Source organism: Miscanthus floridulus, chromosome 16 (genome assembly GCF_019320115.1).
Source record: "Miscanthus floridulus cultivar M001 chromosome 16, ASM1932011v1, whole genome shotgun sequence".
NCBI lineage: Eukaryota > Viridiplantae > Streptophyta > Magnoliopsida > Poales > Poaceae > Miscanthus > Miscanthus floridulus.
In genome coordinates this window covers 76,601,497-76,617,406 of record NC_089595.1, presented here as the reverse complement: position 1 = coordinate 76,617,406, position 15,910 = coordinate 76,601,497, and the positions used below count along the sequence as shown (strand labels likewise).

Below are 15,910 nucleotides of genomic sequence, written 5' to 3'. Positions count from 1 at the left end.
ACAAATATTATTTATATATATATATATATCTTGAATGCTCGAAAATGATATTTACCTTTTTTGGAACGGAATTAGTACAAATAGTAAAAATACTTCTACTACGTTAAATTTATTTTATACAGAACTCTATAATTGTCAATCATTTCAGCCTAGACCACACCTTAACTGAAATGACCCAACTTTTATGTTTAAAAGATGTGATGAGAGAAAGCGCCAAGTTTGAGTACTTCATCTAGGTAAATTTGAAATGCTTCCTTTCTTTTGTTAAATGTCAAGTAACAAAACAGAATTAGATATTTGATGGTACTGACGTACTGTTGCACTTCTTTTGAGGACACTTAGCTTTCTTGTTTAGTTGCACTTGTTTCCTATGATTATTGTTGTGCAAAATATGCCTTATTACAATAATTCGAGAGTTTTTATGGAGATTATATTACACAAATTTTACAGTCAATGGTATCCAAATATGCCCATCTCATGCGATTGACTCTTTTGAACATTCAGCTATTAGATGCAGGTTGTTATACGAAGTCATGACCGTTTCTAACTGCCAAAATAACACATCTCTCATCAAAACAAAACAAAAAATTCAATCTGACACAATTTACAATAGAGCGAAGCATTTTTTTTTATTTGTTTGTGGTGTTATTTCTATTTTTCTTCTTTTTAAGTTCGTTTGTACTAGTAGAATAATAATTTAACAGAAACGAAAAGGTGACAAGGCGTTTGATACAAGGACCAGAGAGCTATTGTTCCTTAGCTAGTCAACAAGCATGGTTCGGTTTGCTACCCTCCAAACAGGCCCGTACTACCGTATTTCTTAGCCACAAAGGAAGCAGCATACCACCAAGACGACGGCTAGCCATTTGAACATTTATTAATGGGGATGGTCTCACATCGCTGTAGCTCGTCCGATGCTGAGGTAAACACTGCAGCTCGCATGGCTGCAAACTGTTTCCAGGCTGATCTTTTAGCTTATGTATCTATCACGCTTGATTCACGCTTGCTTCATGCTTAGTATCTTTCAGCTAGCACACTCCATTTATACATCTGATTGTCGAATCTACAAATACTTTTACTGCCTTATACAAGTTACAAGGGTGAATACTAAAAACCAAAGGCTTGTACCTATACATAAACAACATCGCAAACTTCATTTTAGTCCTCACAGTTGAACTAAGGTCCCATAAGAAGTCTTGAAATCCTGTGCCAGTGGAATCAGTAATCCTTTTACTATCTTATTACAAGGGTGAATAATAAAACCAAAGATTTGTAATTGTAAGAGTAAAATAATGACTTCTGGCTTTCTAAAGATGCAAGGCAATCCACAGGTTCCTCACGTAGTTCTCACAGCTGAACTAAGGTTCGATAAGCAGTCTTGAACTCCTATGCCAAACATCACGGGACAAACCTCATGCAACCCTAATGCCATTAACAAAAACACATCTGGGAGTTGACACATTTTTCATGACTTCAACTCAAACCCACGAAAAAAGGATCAAATTGTGATTTTTTTTAGTGGTTTCAACTGAAACCCCCCAAAAAAGGGTCAAGTAGTAACACTGATTCTCACACATTTTCCGTATAGGAGTATTTTTCAACTGTCAGCATTACCTCAGAAAAATTATAAAAGAAACGATATATGGGTCTGTGCAAAGTGGTTTCCTAAATTGGTAAAAATGTACCAACCAGTTTTCCATTCCTTAGTAAGTGGGAATATGCTCGTGTGCATGAACCTTGCAATAAACCGAAATAGAACTAATTCCAACATGGTCAAAGATTGACTATCAGATATACTATAGTACAAGTCTACAAATCATCTCAATACAGATAGTCCAGACATGTCAGCTGTAGTATACTAGTATCTCGCATTTCTCACCAATATTAAGTTGTGCAAGAGGACCCATATCAAACAATAGATGCATTCTTGGGAAGAAAAAAGCCTACATATCCTATGGTGACACCACATCCAGATATCAGATTAGCCGGAGATACCAAAGTAGTGACATAATTCCATAATTCACTTGGTGATTACCAGACAAACCCTCTGATAAAAGCAAATGCATTGTACCACAACACAACAGCACAAGCTGCTACCTAGCTTGCTGCTGCCAACTTATCTATCATCCAGCATCACTAGCTCCCTAAAGTACAACAAAAATTCACCCTTGCCTGTTTAACTATCAGAATTCAATATGAACAGCCATGCTATTGAGGGCATTCATTTACTTCACAATAACACAGCATCCTGCAAGATCGATATCAACAACCAAAGATTGATGAAAATGAACTGGAAAGCCACTAGAGGTGCTAGGGATACTAATTGCTCTAGACCTCTAGCGAAAATATCCATCAAAGGTGAAAGCACCATATTCCCTACCTAGAAACACCATGCTGCAATAGCACTTCGGCATCCTGGTTGCAATAACCAACGACTAGTACATCAAGTCAGTGGGCCTATCAATTTGCATCTGTAATTAAAACCACATAATTCATCCTTACTTGTGGCGACACCAACATATGCACCAGCCATACATGCCACAATACCACAGATCCCAAATAAACCAACAAAAGCACCCAAAAACATAATAGCAAACAAGTTGGAGCAACTAAGTAATAAATAGGATCCATGAAATAAGTTCAGCCCAGTTTCAAGGGACAGCTTCACCTGACCCTTCCAACACTGATACCAAAGTTCCCACGGAAGCTACACTAATGAACCGCAAGTCTAGATCACCAGGCCACTTGGCTCAGTTCAAAATAATGGAGCCACGGTGCATTCTTTATAATTAAAAGTTTAGCATAGATGGTGTAAATCCAGATGACTTATTGGAGTAGCTAAAGCTATTTAACCTAAGGATGGTCAATCATCCTGCTCAACCTTAACACTCTGCAGCTTCGAATCAAGCTCGTCCTCATTGTCCTCGGCATCCTCATCCTCTTCCTCATCGTCACCATCATCAGGCTCTCCGTCAGGATCGTTCTCATCTAGTGAGCCCAGCACATCCAGGGATTTCTTACCAGCCTTTAGAATTTCCTTCACCTCATCAATCCCTTCATCGGAGATGAAATTTCCATTGATGTTCAGTTGCACAAAAGCTGGTTTATTTGTGACTGCCCGCGCAAAGCACCGAGCTCCAACCCTCTGCAGCATGTTTGTGCTCACGTCCAGTTCCTTGAGATCTGTGTGGCCATCTTCCAGTGATTTTGCAATAATCACAGCACCATCATCCTTCAGTTCATTTTCAGCCAAGGTCAGCTTCTTGAGTGACTGCATTGCTGCCAGGCATTCTGCCAAAGCTGGGGCTGCTTTGTCATTTATTTCATTTCCAGCAATTTCAAGGACCTCTAGCTGTGGTGCAGACTGTTTGAGGGCAACAGCAATTGCTTTCGTACCCTTGTTCTCAAGATTAAGATCACTGAGATAAAGCTCAACAAGATCAGGAAGCTTCAGAAGGGTTTTGCTGAGAGCTAACCCTGCATCAACACCAAATAAGTTGTCCCTAAGATCAAGTTTCTTCAGACGAGTGCATCTACCTAGTGCCTCAGACAATGCGACTCCACCATCAGATCCTATCCTTGTTGCTGAGCACCTGAAACTCTCTACATTTGGAGAACGCTTAACCATCTCAGCAATATACATAGCACCTTCATCTCCAGTCATATTGTTGTGGAAGTGAAGAATCTTAAGCTTCTCAGTTGAAGGAATAAGCTCAGATAGAGCTTTTGCAGCTTCCTCTGATATGTCATCATTCATCACATAGAATTCTTCCAGGGATTCCTGTGATTTCAGGAGCTCACTGAATGCCCTGACACCCTTCTCACCTAAAGCATTGTGAGAGATATTCAGATATCTCAGTACAGAACCCTCTAATGCTTTGGAGAATATGCGCATCACGTCTAGAGCTTCATCCTCAGGCCTTCCTGCAACAAAATCTGAGATATCTACCTCTGTGAGCTGATTCTTGACTGATTCGAGAATTGGCCCAGCAACATTGGCAGCATCAATACCAAAGCTCCTATTGCTAAAGCAAATTCTTTTATACGAATTTCCTGGTTTGGTAAGTGGACTCAGCAGTTCCTTTGCTTCATCTGCCTCAATAAAAGCACGTTTGCCACCAGATATATCTAGTACAGTATCAGCAGGTGCAAGAGGTGTATCAGCTACAGGTGCCTCCAGTTCTGCAGAAGTCCTTGGACCTTTTTTCAGGACTACCAACATCATCTTACTCGTTTCCCTTGCATATAGATGGACAGCAGAACTCCCATCACCATCAGGCTCCCTTTTGAAATGCTCATCAGCCGAGGCAAAGCAAAGTTCTTCAATCCTTTTTGCATTCTCATGAGCCTCTTGCTTGCCCAAAAGACTATATTTGCGAGAGAAAATAGACTCTGAGGACAGGTTCTTTGTTATCCTCTCAACAAGCATGATACGTGTGCTTTCACTTGGTGGCCACAACTTTATGGAGAATGTCCTGGGTTGAAAATATTGCGTTGGATCCATGTGACAAGCTTGAACTTAACACAGCAACCTATAATAGTAGAACACGATGTATTAGCCTTGCTTTGATAACATAAGATATTGTAGTAGCAAAAAACACGATAAACCAACAATATGAACCAGTTAGATTGTATTTCCTGGTCTCTTCAAGGAACCAAACATTGGTACAGTAGTAACAAAAAAAAAGTATTACCAACGACTAAAGTTTTTACCACTAAAATACTAACATTGATTCACATTATCGGAGCCATGTATAGGTCGTACTAGGCTCCAGCCCCTCGTCACCATGAAAAAACTGAAGACCTGGTGTGCTGTTTTTCACTTTGTCCTAACATGTAAGTGTTTTCAGATGACTCAATCCAACCAATATATAATCCACCTAGTTTTCCTGGAGCCTTCAGCGGCTTGCAAGCATCTGCAGCCCACAGTTCGGTTGAATCAACGCTCTTTGGTCCGCCCGCTCTACGCCTCCACTGTGTAGGTTCATTTATCTTTCCTTGTTCTATTTATTTTTGCTTGCATACTCTTTAATCCATGACTCGAATAGCACATATGCTAGATGGGGCTATTTGAGTGGTAACTGAGATAAGTTGTGGCACTTTTTATTATTGTATTTTGAGATGCTTTGCTAATCACCTAATTGTTAACACATATAATTTGCAACTGCATAGTTTCACATTTGGGAAGTTGGCCCCTGCTAAGTTTTCCCTCACGCTCCGCCAATGTTGATTAACTGAACAAAGATATAGCCATATAGGCTGAGAGGCATTTCACAAGTGATTTGATTATAACCTTCTATATGTAGGAAACCAACAAATCATTTACTCTGACTAGCATGCATAGGATTTGGCAAGTTCAAATAGAAAAAAAGAACCTCTTATACTATTATGCATCACGCATTTATGGCGCTTAATTTGCTAATCTAGATATTTGCCATACATTGCCTGAAACATCAATAAAGTACACTAACATATAAGTTCTTAATTTGCTAATCTGGATATCTATAAACCTCTTTAAACGTGAGCACATCTCCGTTGTAGATCAACAGTATCCCACCCGTCATCCTCACCCAGATCCATGTAGATCTACAGTTTATCCACCTCATCCGTTCGATCCTGCCCCAATCCATCGGATGCCTGCCACGCCTTCGTCCACGCGTCCGCCCCTTCCTGCTTGCCCCCGCATGCCCGATCCTTATCCCATCCCCCGTCAACAGCAATGGACAAAAAAATCCTCATCCATGCCCCGGCCGACCAGAGTTCTCGACCTTCTTCCTCACCGTCGTCTCCATACCTTGCTTCCTCGCTGCGTGGGCTTCGCTTCAGCTCGCGTCGCCCTGCGGGCTCCGCCGCACCGGCGCCGCCTTTCCGCACCCTCCTGCGCCGGCACAACCACGAGCACAGCGCGGCCTCCCAGCAGCGCCGCCCCGCCTGCGGCCATCTCCCTCGCGCACCCCCACAGCAGCAACGCCCTCGCCTTCTCCCTAGCACGGCAGATGCAACAGCACCGTCCGCCTGGAGCCTGAACATGAGTCTCGCCCTCACACATCCCCGCTGCGCAGCAACGCCTGCGGGCACGGCCCTCTCCCTCGCACGGCGGCTGAACTAGCGCCATCCCTTTGGAGCCTCAAAACGAGGTATGCTCTGTCTTTTCGCTTTTTTTTTTGTTCTTTTCCAAACATATGCACATGTGGATCCAATATATATGCAGTTACATATCAGTAGCAATTATATAGTCTTCCAGATTTTCATTTTAAAATTGTGTTTCCCTTCTTGCCCGGTATTGTATTATGTAGTTGAATCTTCTATCTTATTTATAAGAGATTAATTATCCTATTAGTTTCTAGGTTATCCTAATGAGGTACTTTTTCCATACGGTTGATTCCTTGCAAGAACGAGACGCTTACACACAAAAAAAATAGAAATCAGTATCATACAGTACAAATACAAATACTATGTTGTTCTATTTACTGAAACCATGTTGACATTTTCCTCAATGTAGGAATTTTTGAATTCCTGATGGTAAAGAGCAGACCAGGTTTGTTAATTTGGTTTTCATTTTTGGTCATGCACTCCTTTGTCTAAGAATGCCTATGCTTCACTCTTTCCACATCCTCATAATTACATCAGTATGCTGCAGATAGACATTTATTGGTTTTGAAAATACCACCCTAGATGTAAACCCACTGCCTGAAATTTTTTAGGAGACACGCAATCGATGTACCCAGATTGGCCAGGTATTCTCACTACCCTTAGTTTTCTTTATCATCAATCACCTCTTATTGTTTATTCTCTAATGCATGTCATCCTGTTTCAGGTTTACTCTATAGCGTCTGCTATCTTCATGTAAGAATTGCAGGACTGTTTTAACCTCAGAACCATCCATCTTCATGGATGTTGCCCGCTAGGTTTCCTCATCTATGGTTTGTGCAAGGGAATTAATGAATCTTAGTTGACAAATAATTAAGACTGGTCTCCATGTTCTGCTTTGCTAGGTTACTCTGCTCTTGCCATGTACAGTGTCAACATCTGCAATCATTTCCTCCTAGATATATGGACACCGATTTTTCTTTTCTCCAGTCATATTGGAACAAAAAAGTATCCAACAACCATGACCATAGCATAGTAACAGCTCAGCTCCGTACTTCATAATTCTGTACAAGAGGATTATATTTCGATATTTCATATAGAATATTACATGATCTGTTGTTTGTTAGTCGTTGAATTCTCACTCTTGGTAGTAGGAGAATTCTTACTCTCATCGAGAGAGGATGACACTAGGAGTTGGGGTAATTTTCTTGTCTATTTCTCACACAAATGTCATACCAACCTGAGGGGTTGGGGTTACATATTTATAGGCTGCTAGCCAGCTAAGCATATGCCAAGATGCTAGTCTAAGATGCTAATATGCTGTCCTAGCTAAGATGTTGTCCTCTAAGATGCTGTCCTCTAGTCTAAGATGCTATCCTAAAAACAGAAAAAACAGCCACAAAGACCATGTGAGCAGCACAGTCCCACAAAGACCAGCCACACATGAGACTTATCCATCATTCTCCCCCTAAGTCTTGTGCGTCGTCTTGTGGGAGAGTTGAACCATCCCGGTCCTGGAGCAGAGCTCAAGGAACTTGATCCTCCCAAGGGGCTTGGTGAGCAGATCCGCAAGCTGGTCCTTGGTGTTGATGTAGCTCGCCTTTATGCTCCCTTCCTCCAAACAGCCTCGGATAAAGTGATACCTCACCCGGATGTGCTTGCTGCGTTCGTGGAACACGGGGTTCTTTGCCAGGGCCAGAGCGGACTTGCTATCCACCCTGAGCTCCACCGCTCTAGTGTCTCTGCCGAGGAGATCACCAAGCAGTCGAGCGAGCCAGAGCGCCTGAGTCGAAGCGGTGGAGGGCGCTATGTACTCGGCCTCGCAGCTGGACAGGGCCACCACCTGCTGCTTGACCGACTACCAGTTAACGAGGCACTTGCCGAGGAAGAAGAGGATCCCGCTCGTGCTCTTGCTGGTGTCGATGTCGCCGGCGTGGTCGCTGTCGCTGTACCCGACGAAGTGTGCCACCCCAGGGCACCTCGGGTAGTAGAGGCCGTGGTCGAGAGTCCCCGCAACGTAGCGGATGATCCTCTTCACAGCCTGCTGGTGCTCCGTCGTCGGTCGCTGCATGAACCGACTAACGTAGCCGACGGAGAATGCCAAGTCCGGCCGTGTGTGGGCGAGGTAGCGAAGGCTCCCCACAAGACGCCGGTACTGCGTAGCGTCCACCTCCTCCGTCGTGCTGTCGCGGCTCAGCTTCAGCCTCTCCTCCATCGAAGTGAGAGCTGGGTTGCAGTCAGTGAGCCCAGCTAGCTCAACGACGCGCTTGGCGTAGGCGGTCTGTCGAAGCGTGATCCCAGAGTCATCCTGGTGCACCTCGATTCCCAGGTAGAAGGAGAGAGGCCCCAAGTCACTCATCTGGAAGGTGGCCTTCATCTCTTCCTTGAATGTCGCCACCTCCGCATCCTTGGTGCCGGTGATCACCAAGTCGTCGACGTAGACACCCACCAGCAGGGCATTTCCTCCATTGCCCCGTCGGTAGATGGCCGCCTCGTGCGGGCTTTGCTCGAAGCCCATCTCCTTTAGCGTGGAATCCAACCTGGCATTCCACGCCCTTGGTGCCTGCCGCAAGCCATAGAGGGCCTTGCGCAGGCGGAGCACCTTGCCCTCCTTGCCGGGGATCGTAAATCCCGGCGGCTGGTGCACGTAGACCTCCTCCTTCAAGTCGCCGTTAAGGAACGCCGACTTGACGTCCATGTGATGAACACGCCAGCCCTTCTGGGCAGCTAGCGCAAGGAGGAGTCGCACGGACTCCATCCGTGCCACGGGAGCAAAGGCGTCGTCGAAGTCGACCCCCTCCTGCTGCACGAAACCTCGTGCCACCAAGCGAGCCTTGTGCTTGACGATGGCACCGGCTTCATCCCTCTTCAGCTTGTACACCCACTTAAGGGTGATCGCGCGGTGACCACGAGGACGGTCAGCAAGCTCCCAGGTGTGGTTCTTCTCAACCGCATCCATCTCCAACTGCATCGCGGCGCGCCATGCCGCGTGTCTCTCGGCCTCTGCAAACGATCGAGGCTCGCCGTCGTCACACGCAAGGTGCAACTGCGCCTCCAGGTCGTGAGGCACCGGTCCCGGCACCGGCTGGTCGCCGAGAAGGTTCTCCATCGTACGGTACCGCAACGGCTCGCCGTCGTGGTACGCGTCGACGCGCTCCTCGTCGTGAGAGAGCGGAGTAGCGAGCTCAACCGGGCCGTGCTCGACATGAGCTGGTGGTGGAGTAGACGTGCCCGGAGTGGTGCCTGTCGGTGCTGGAGTGCGTGGCGTTGCCGGCTGTGGTGGAGCCGGCGGAGAACTCATCGCAGCCGAGGTCCTGGCTGGAGAGCGTGGTGCTGTCGGAGTAGCAGGCGCCGGGGTCGGTGGAGGCTCGGGGACTAGGGTAGACGCGCTCGCCGAAGAAGAGCCGCCTACTCCCCCAGCTCCCTCAAAGTGGACGTACTCGACAGTGAAGTCGTCGTACGTCGGAGCCGAGCCGTCGTCCACCGCCTTGTCCCACGCCCATCCTCGCCCTTCGTCGAACACAACGTCGCGCGCCGTGCGCACACGCTGTGTCTTCGAGTCGACGATGCGGTAGGCCTTCGAGCCCTCCGCGTAGCCGATGAACACTCCCGGAGTGCTCCTGTCGTCGAGCTTGCTGATGTGGCCAAACTCCTTGGCGAACGCGAGGCAGCCAAAGACCCGCAAGTGGGAGACCGCCGGCTTGCGCCCATACCAAGCCTCGTACGGCGTCCTGCCGTCGAGCGCCTTGGTAGGCGAGCGGTTGAGGATGTAGATGGCCGTCACCACCGCCTCTCCCCAGAAGACAGCCGGCATCCCCCTCTGCTTGAGGAGGGCCCGAGCCATCCCCACAACCGTCTGGTTGCGCCGCTCGACGACGCCGTTCTGCTGCGGATTGTACGGCGCGGAGTAGTGGCGCTGAATGCCCTTGTCAGCGCAGTACGACACGAATTCAGCCGTCGTGAATTCGCCGCCGTTGTCGGTGCGCAGCACGCGCAGCTTGCGGCCGCACTCCGCCTCCGAAGCAGCCTGCGCGCGCCTAATGGCGTCCGCAGCCTCTCCCTTGCTGCCGAGGACCATCACCCACATGTAGCGGGAGAAGTCGTCGACGAGCAGCAAGAAGTAGCGTCGTCCTCCCGGTGTGGTCGGTGTCACCGGGCCACACAAGTCCCCGTGCACGAGCTCAAGCCTCTCCTTGGCTCGAAAGCTCGCCCGCTGGGGAAAGGGGAGTCGCCTCTGCTTCGTCAACACGCAGACGTCGCAGAGCTGCTCCACATGGTCGAGGCACGGCAGGCCTCGCACCATCTCCATGGCACTGAGCCGCTTCAGGGCCTCGAAGTGAAGGTGCCCAAAACGTTCGTGCCACTGCCACCCGACGAGCAGCGAGACAGAGGGGTTGTGCCACCTGCATGTTAAGGACGTAGAGTCGATTTGCGCTTCTGGATACCTTGGCAAGAAGGCGACGACGGCGATCCCAAATCCTCATGACTCCATCCTCAACCACCACGCGCGAACCGTTCTCATCCAGCTGTCCCAAGCTGATGATGGAGTTCCTCAACGCGGGGATGTAGTAGACTCCGGTGAGCAGCCTGTGCTCACCAGACACGGCGGTGAAGATGATGGAGCCGACGCCCTTGATCTCCACGTCGGAGGCATCCCCAAACTTGACGGAGCCTCGGACGCTAGAGTCAAGCTCGGTGAAGAACTCCCGTCGACCGGTCATGTGATGGGTGGCGCCGGTGTCGAGGCACCACCCGTCAGTCTTGTCGTTGCCGGAGCTGTCGCCGAGGAGGGCGTGTGCTTTTGGCTCGTCAAGGTGGAGGAGAGCCACTACGGCCGGTGCCGCTGGAGGTAGCTCGATGCTGGCATGTGCCACGAACAGAGCCGGCTCCTCCTCCGCCTGTGCGACGTGGGCCTGGCCGCGTCGTGGCTGTCGACAGTCCTTGGCCCAATGGCCAAGCTGGCCGTAGTTGCGGCAGGTGTCGTCTCGTGCCGGCTTGTGCCTGCCGGCGGCGCCGCCCTGGGCGCCTCCGCGGGCATCACCCTCGGCACGTCCTCGCGCCCCGGCCTGGGCGTCTCTGCGCGCCTTGCGCGGCTTGCCACGCTTGCGGCCGTCTGTCGCGGAAGAAGGCTCCCCCTTCCTCCGGTCACCTTGGCTGGCAAGCCACTGCTCCCGAGTGAGAAGGAGCTTCCTGCCAGTGGTGATGGGCCCCGAGAGGGACTGTGGCTCATCGCTGTCGACAACCTGTCGCCTCCTCGATCGACATCGTGGAGAGATCCAGCAGAGACTTGATCGAGCGAGCCATCTGCTTGTACTTCTCGGGGACGCAGCGGAAGAGCTTTTCGACAACTCTCTCCTCGCCGTAGGTGTCGTCGCCGAACTGCACCATCTTCTGCAATAGAGTGTTGAGACGGAGAGCAAAGTCATCAACGTCCTCACCTGGCTTGAAGGCCAGGTTCTCCCACTCCTTGCGAAGTGCCTGCAGTGTGGACTTGCGGGCGCGATCGCTGCCGATGCGTGCCGCAGCAATGGCGTCCCAACCCTCCTTGGCAGTCCGCTTGCTGGTAAGCGAGAACTGCATCTCGGGCGGGACTGCAGCGATGAGAGCATCCAGCGCCCGTCGATCTAGGTCGTAGTCGCCGTCGCCGTACCGGACTGCCTCCCACATGTGCCGCACCTGGAGCTTTACCCTCATCACCATAGCCCACTCGACCTAGTTGGTCTTGGTGAGGGTATGCCACCCATCGCCGGGACCGACGTCCTTGACAACAACCTGGAGCCCGTGGTAACCACGGTACCGATCCGGGGAGAGAGAGTCACGCTGCCTGTGAAGGCCGCGCTCTCCATCGACCCATCGGTACCGATCCGGGGAGAGAGAGCCACGCTGCCTGTGAAGGCCGCGCTCTCCATCGACCCGTCCGCCACCGTTGCTGTGCGCGCCTCCTCCAGGAGCACCGCCGCCGTGCGCGCCTCCTCCAGGAGCGCCGCCAGCGCGTCCGCGCCTGTCTGGGCTGTCACCGCGCTCGTGGGCGTGCGCGGCTGCCCCAGGAGCGCCACCGCGTGTGCGCCTCCTCCAGGAGCGCCGCCAACGCGTCCGCGCCTGTCTGGGCTGCCGCCACGCTCGTGGGCGTGCGCGGCTGCCCACTGCGCCGCCCGCGCTCGCGCTGCCTCCCTCTCTAGCAGCTCAAGATCCGCGTCGGCAGTGTCGTCAGCGGAAATGGAGCTGCCGATGCTGCCGCGCAGAGCCTCGACCTCCGCTGCCGCCGCACGCGCTGCATTCGCCGCCGCCGCTGCTTCCGCCTCCGCTCTGGCTGCTGCCAACTCCGCCGCTGCCAGCCTCGACGCCCTTGCCGCCGCTGCAGCGGTCTCTGCCGCCGCTCGCTCGCGTTCCTCTGCCGCGGCAAGTTCGGCCTCCTGCCGACGCCGCGTGCTCGAGGCGACCGAGCGCTGAGACTGCCCTGCGGACATGACGCGCTACCGGGGGGCTGCTGCGTGGGGAGAGGGCTGCTTCAGACGAGCTGGGAGAGGAGTGAACAGGAGCGGCCGGAGGAGCTGCTGCTGCCAACAGCTGGGGCTGTTGTGGGGCTGGGAGAGAAGATGAGCAAGAGATGCTCAGGCTACAGGATAATACGGCTCCGATACCAGTTGTTAGTCGCTGAATTCTCACTCTTGGTAGTAGGAGAATTCTTACTCTCATCGAGAGAGGATGACACTAGGAGTTGGGGCAATTTTCTTGTCTATTTCTCACACAAATGCCATACCAACCTGAGGAGTTGGGGTTACATATTTATAGGCTGCTAGCCAGCCAAGCATATGCCAAGATGCTAGTCTAAGATATTAGTCTAAGATGCTAATATGCTGTCCTAGCTAAGATGTTGTCCTCTAGTCTAAGATGTTGTCCTCTAAGATGCTGTCCTTTAGTCTAAGATGCTGTCCTAAAAACAGAAAAACAGCCACAAGGACCATGTGAGCAGCACAGCCCCACAAAGACCAGCCACACATGAGACTTATCCATCAGGATTATATTTCGATATTTCATATAGAATATTACATGATCTGTTGTTTCTTTACCCTTTTCGAGAACACATAACCTTACAACTCCTAAATTACATTGAGGTTTCAGGAATTTACCAAATTATGTGATGTCTTACATGCAGCTCTACCTATTAAATATCGATTGCCTGGTTGAAAAAAAACGTCATGCAATAGGTTCTGGAACTCTGTGCCTGTTGTTTCAATTTTGTGATCAATAAAGCTGCCCCATGCTCATAGCACCCAAGAGCTAAACAAGGAGTTAGCTGATCTCCGAAAGAGCCAAGGTATTGTTGGTGTTAAATCATACAACATATAGTGTTACCATCCTATAATTATATGATTACTTCCTCTGGTCGATTTCTTTTATTACTAGATACAGTATTATGCTACAGATTATTTTATATTGCCTTATACAAGATCTGTGTAGTTTACCATTACTTCTATAGGTTATCGCACTGGGATGCTTTTACCTTACAGTTTATTCCTTCCACTGAAAAGATGAAGTGGAAATTGGATCCACTGAAAAGATGAAGTGGAAATTGGAATGCTTAATACTAAGTATCAGACCATATTTGCTAATTTTGTTTCCCATTTTTTCTCATGCAGTTCTTCAGTTGCCAGGTGTATATCATTGAAACTTTCATAGCCTGATTGTTTTCCAACTGCTTTTTGACACGATCCTAATGTTGTACATTCAGGTATTCCCCATACTGCCACATTCTCATTAAATATCATTTACTCAAACATTGAGATGGTTTGGACATGTCCAACGGAAACATCCAGAGGCACCGGTGCCCGGTGCGTAGTGGAATCCTAAGCCAGGATAGTAACGTGAAGAGAGGCAGAGGAAAACCGAAGTTGACTTGGATAGAGGCAATAAAAGGAGACTTGAAAGGATGGAATATACCCAAAGACTTAGCCTTAGATAGGAGTGCTTGGAAGACAGCTATTCACGTGCCTGGACCTTGATTGCTTCTGCTGGGTTTCAACTCTAGCCTACCCCAACCTATTTGGGACTTAAAGGCTTTGTTGTTGTTGTTGTTGTTGTTGTTGTTGTTGTTACTCAAACATGGAGGGTAGTGTTTTATCATAGAATATCATCTGTCTTGCTATTACTTTCAAAATAATTCCAAATGTAACACTGAACTGTGGATCTACACTGCCACGTGCTGATTTCCTCCTTTGGTCAGCGAGGATATCGATTAGTAACATTGTCGCAAAGGCAAAACTAAAGAAGCAATAAATTCCTATACTCTCTGTTTGTATCCAAGTCAACATTTTAATGCACATAAATTTGTTTATTGGCCATACCTATACTTTCTTCATGCTTTCACTTCCCTATCTGAACGATGAGCATACATGTCATGGGGCAGCTTACGTCTTATCAGGTAATGAATTTTCCCACCACAATTGCTCATGAGTCATGACATGATCCATAGCTATTTTGTCTGTACAGGGCTATTTTTTAACTCAAATCGTTTTTGTCATGTGTTTTCATAGGTGCTTTCGGGTATCCACATAAGAAGCAATTGCCCTGGGTCCAAAACACAAGACAGATTCATGCGCCTTATGGTCAACTAAGTGCAGATGCGGGCAATGTGCAGGTGAGGGTGGTGCCGGCAGAGTGAGTGATGCATAGGGCGGCGGCTGCAGGCGGCGCTGGTGTGGTGGTTGCATGGATTGGGAGCGTGGACGAGGGAGATTGCTGCGGGTGGCTGCTATTGCGATGCTACCCCTAAAAGACATACCTTCCCTGCAAATATATACACATACAGTTCATCGTCCTACACATTTACAGAACCATGAATGGTCATATACCAAACTTTTATGTTTCTATGTGACTGCATCCAAACACAATGAGTTCATACACTCCTATCACTCTCATTGTATCTACCCGCGCGAAGCGCGGGGGTTCTGGCTAGTTCAATATACATTGCTCTACACTAGCATATAAACTCACGACGTCACTGTTCAGCTGGACCAAACAAGCAAGCAAGGGTGAACGCACTAAAGGACATGGGTGTACACGCGATAACTTTTGAAAAAAAAATCGAAATTAGTAGAAAATAATACATGTATACACTTGTAATTACGGAGTAGATCAGATCCGAATACAAATAGCTTAAGTTAGGGTTTGGGTGCTCAGCTTCGCACAGGAGGAACGGAAGAGAAGGGCTGGGCGTACCTGGCGGAGATTGTAGCCGGCGAAGGAACCGGTGGAGACCTAGGCACCTGGGCGGCGGCAGCGGGCGCCCAGACGTCGTCACTAGAGAGGGAGCGCACACGCTTAGGTCGTGTATGGCAGTACAGTCAGTGCAAGCAGCGGGGTCGCCGAGGACTCGAGGAGTGCGGTTGGGGGAGGACTGGGGAGGGCGGCGGACTACCGGGGTCGGGTGGGGGCCTGGGGCGGCGGCGATTCCAGGGTTTGCGTCAGAGGGAGTTGAGTCGACAGATTTTCTGTACATACGTGTGTTTTATGCAATTTTAACCAATGATACGCCCTCCAACTTTTTTTCACCTCCGATCTCTAGCCTTCTTCTACCTCCAGACCTTGGCCCCCGCCGCCGCCGTCCACCGCCCCGCGCGTGGCTATGTCGGCACAAATCACAAGTAACATAGAGCACGGCTGTGTCAGCACAAATTACAAATCATAAATCATAAGAAATAATTTTTTATGAAAGGACAAGAACAAAATTTGGAGAAGAGGCTCGCCGGAACCCTAGCCACCGTCGTCGTCGTCTTTGTCTCTAGTCGGCACAGGTCCAGGAATAGGAGGAGGTGGAAGA

General features: G+C 49.3%; 1 protein-coding gene across 1 annotated transcript; it reads right to left on the bottom strand.

Annotated features, from left to right (window-relative positions):
* Positions 1-2,614: 2,614 nt before the first annotated feature.
* On the bottom strand, positions 2,615-15,516 carry LOC136512944 (RAN GTPase-activating protein 2-like). The gene is made up of 2 exons (XM_066506944.1): positions 15,310-15,516; positions 2,615-4,532 (listed from the first exon to the last, which is right to left on the bottom strand). Exon 2 carries the CDS (start codon positions 4,502-4,504, stop codon positions 2,864-2,866), a length of 1,641 nt encoding a protein of 546 aa, XP_066363041.1. The 5' UTR covers positions 4,505-4,532; positions 15,310-15,516; the 3' UTR covers positions 2,615-2,863.
* Positions 15,517-15,910: the final 394 nt, after the last annotated feature.

Excerpts from the sequence above, each read along its gene's own strand:
- LOC136512944 (XM_066506944.1), bottom strand. The coding sequence starts at position 4,504 with ATGGATCCAACGCAATATTTTCAACCCAGGACATTCTCCATAAAGTTG.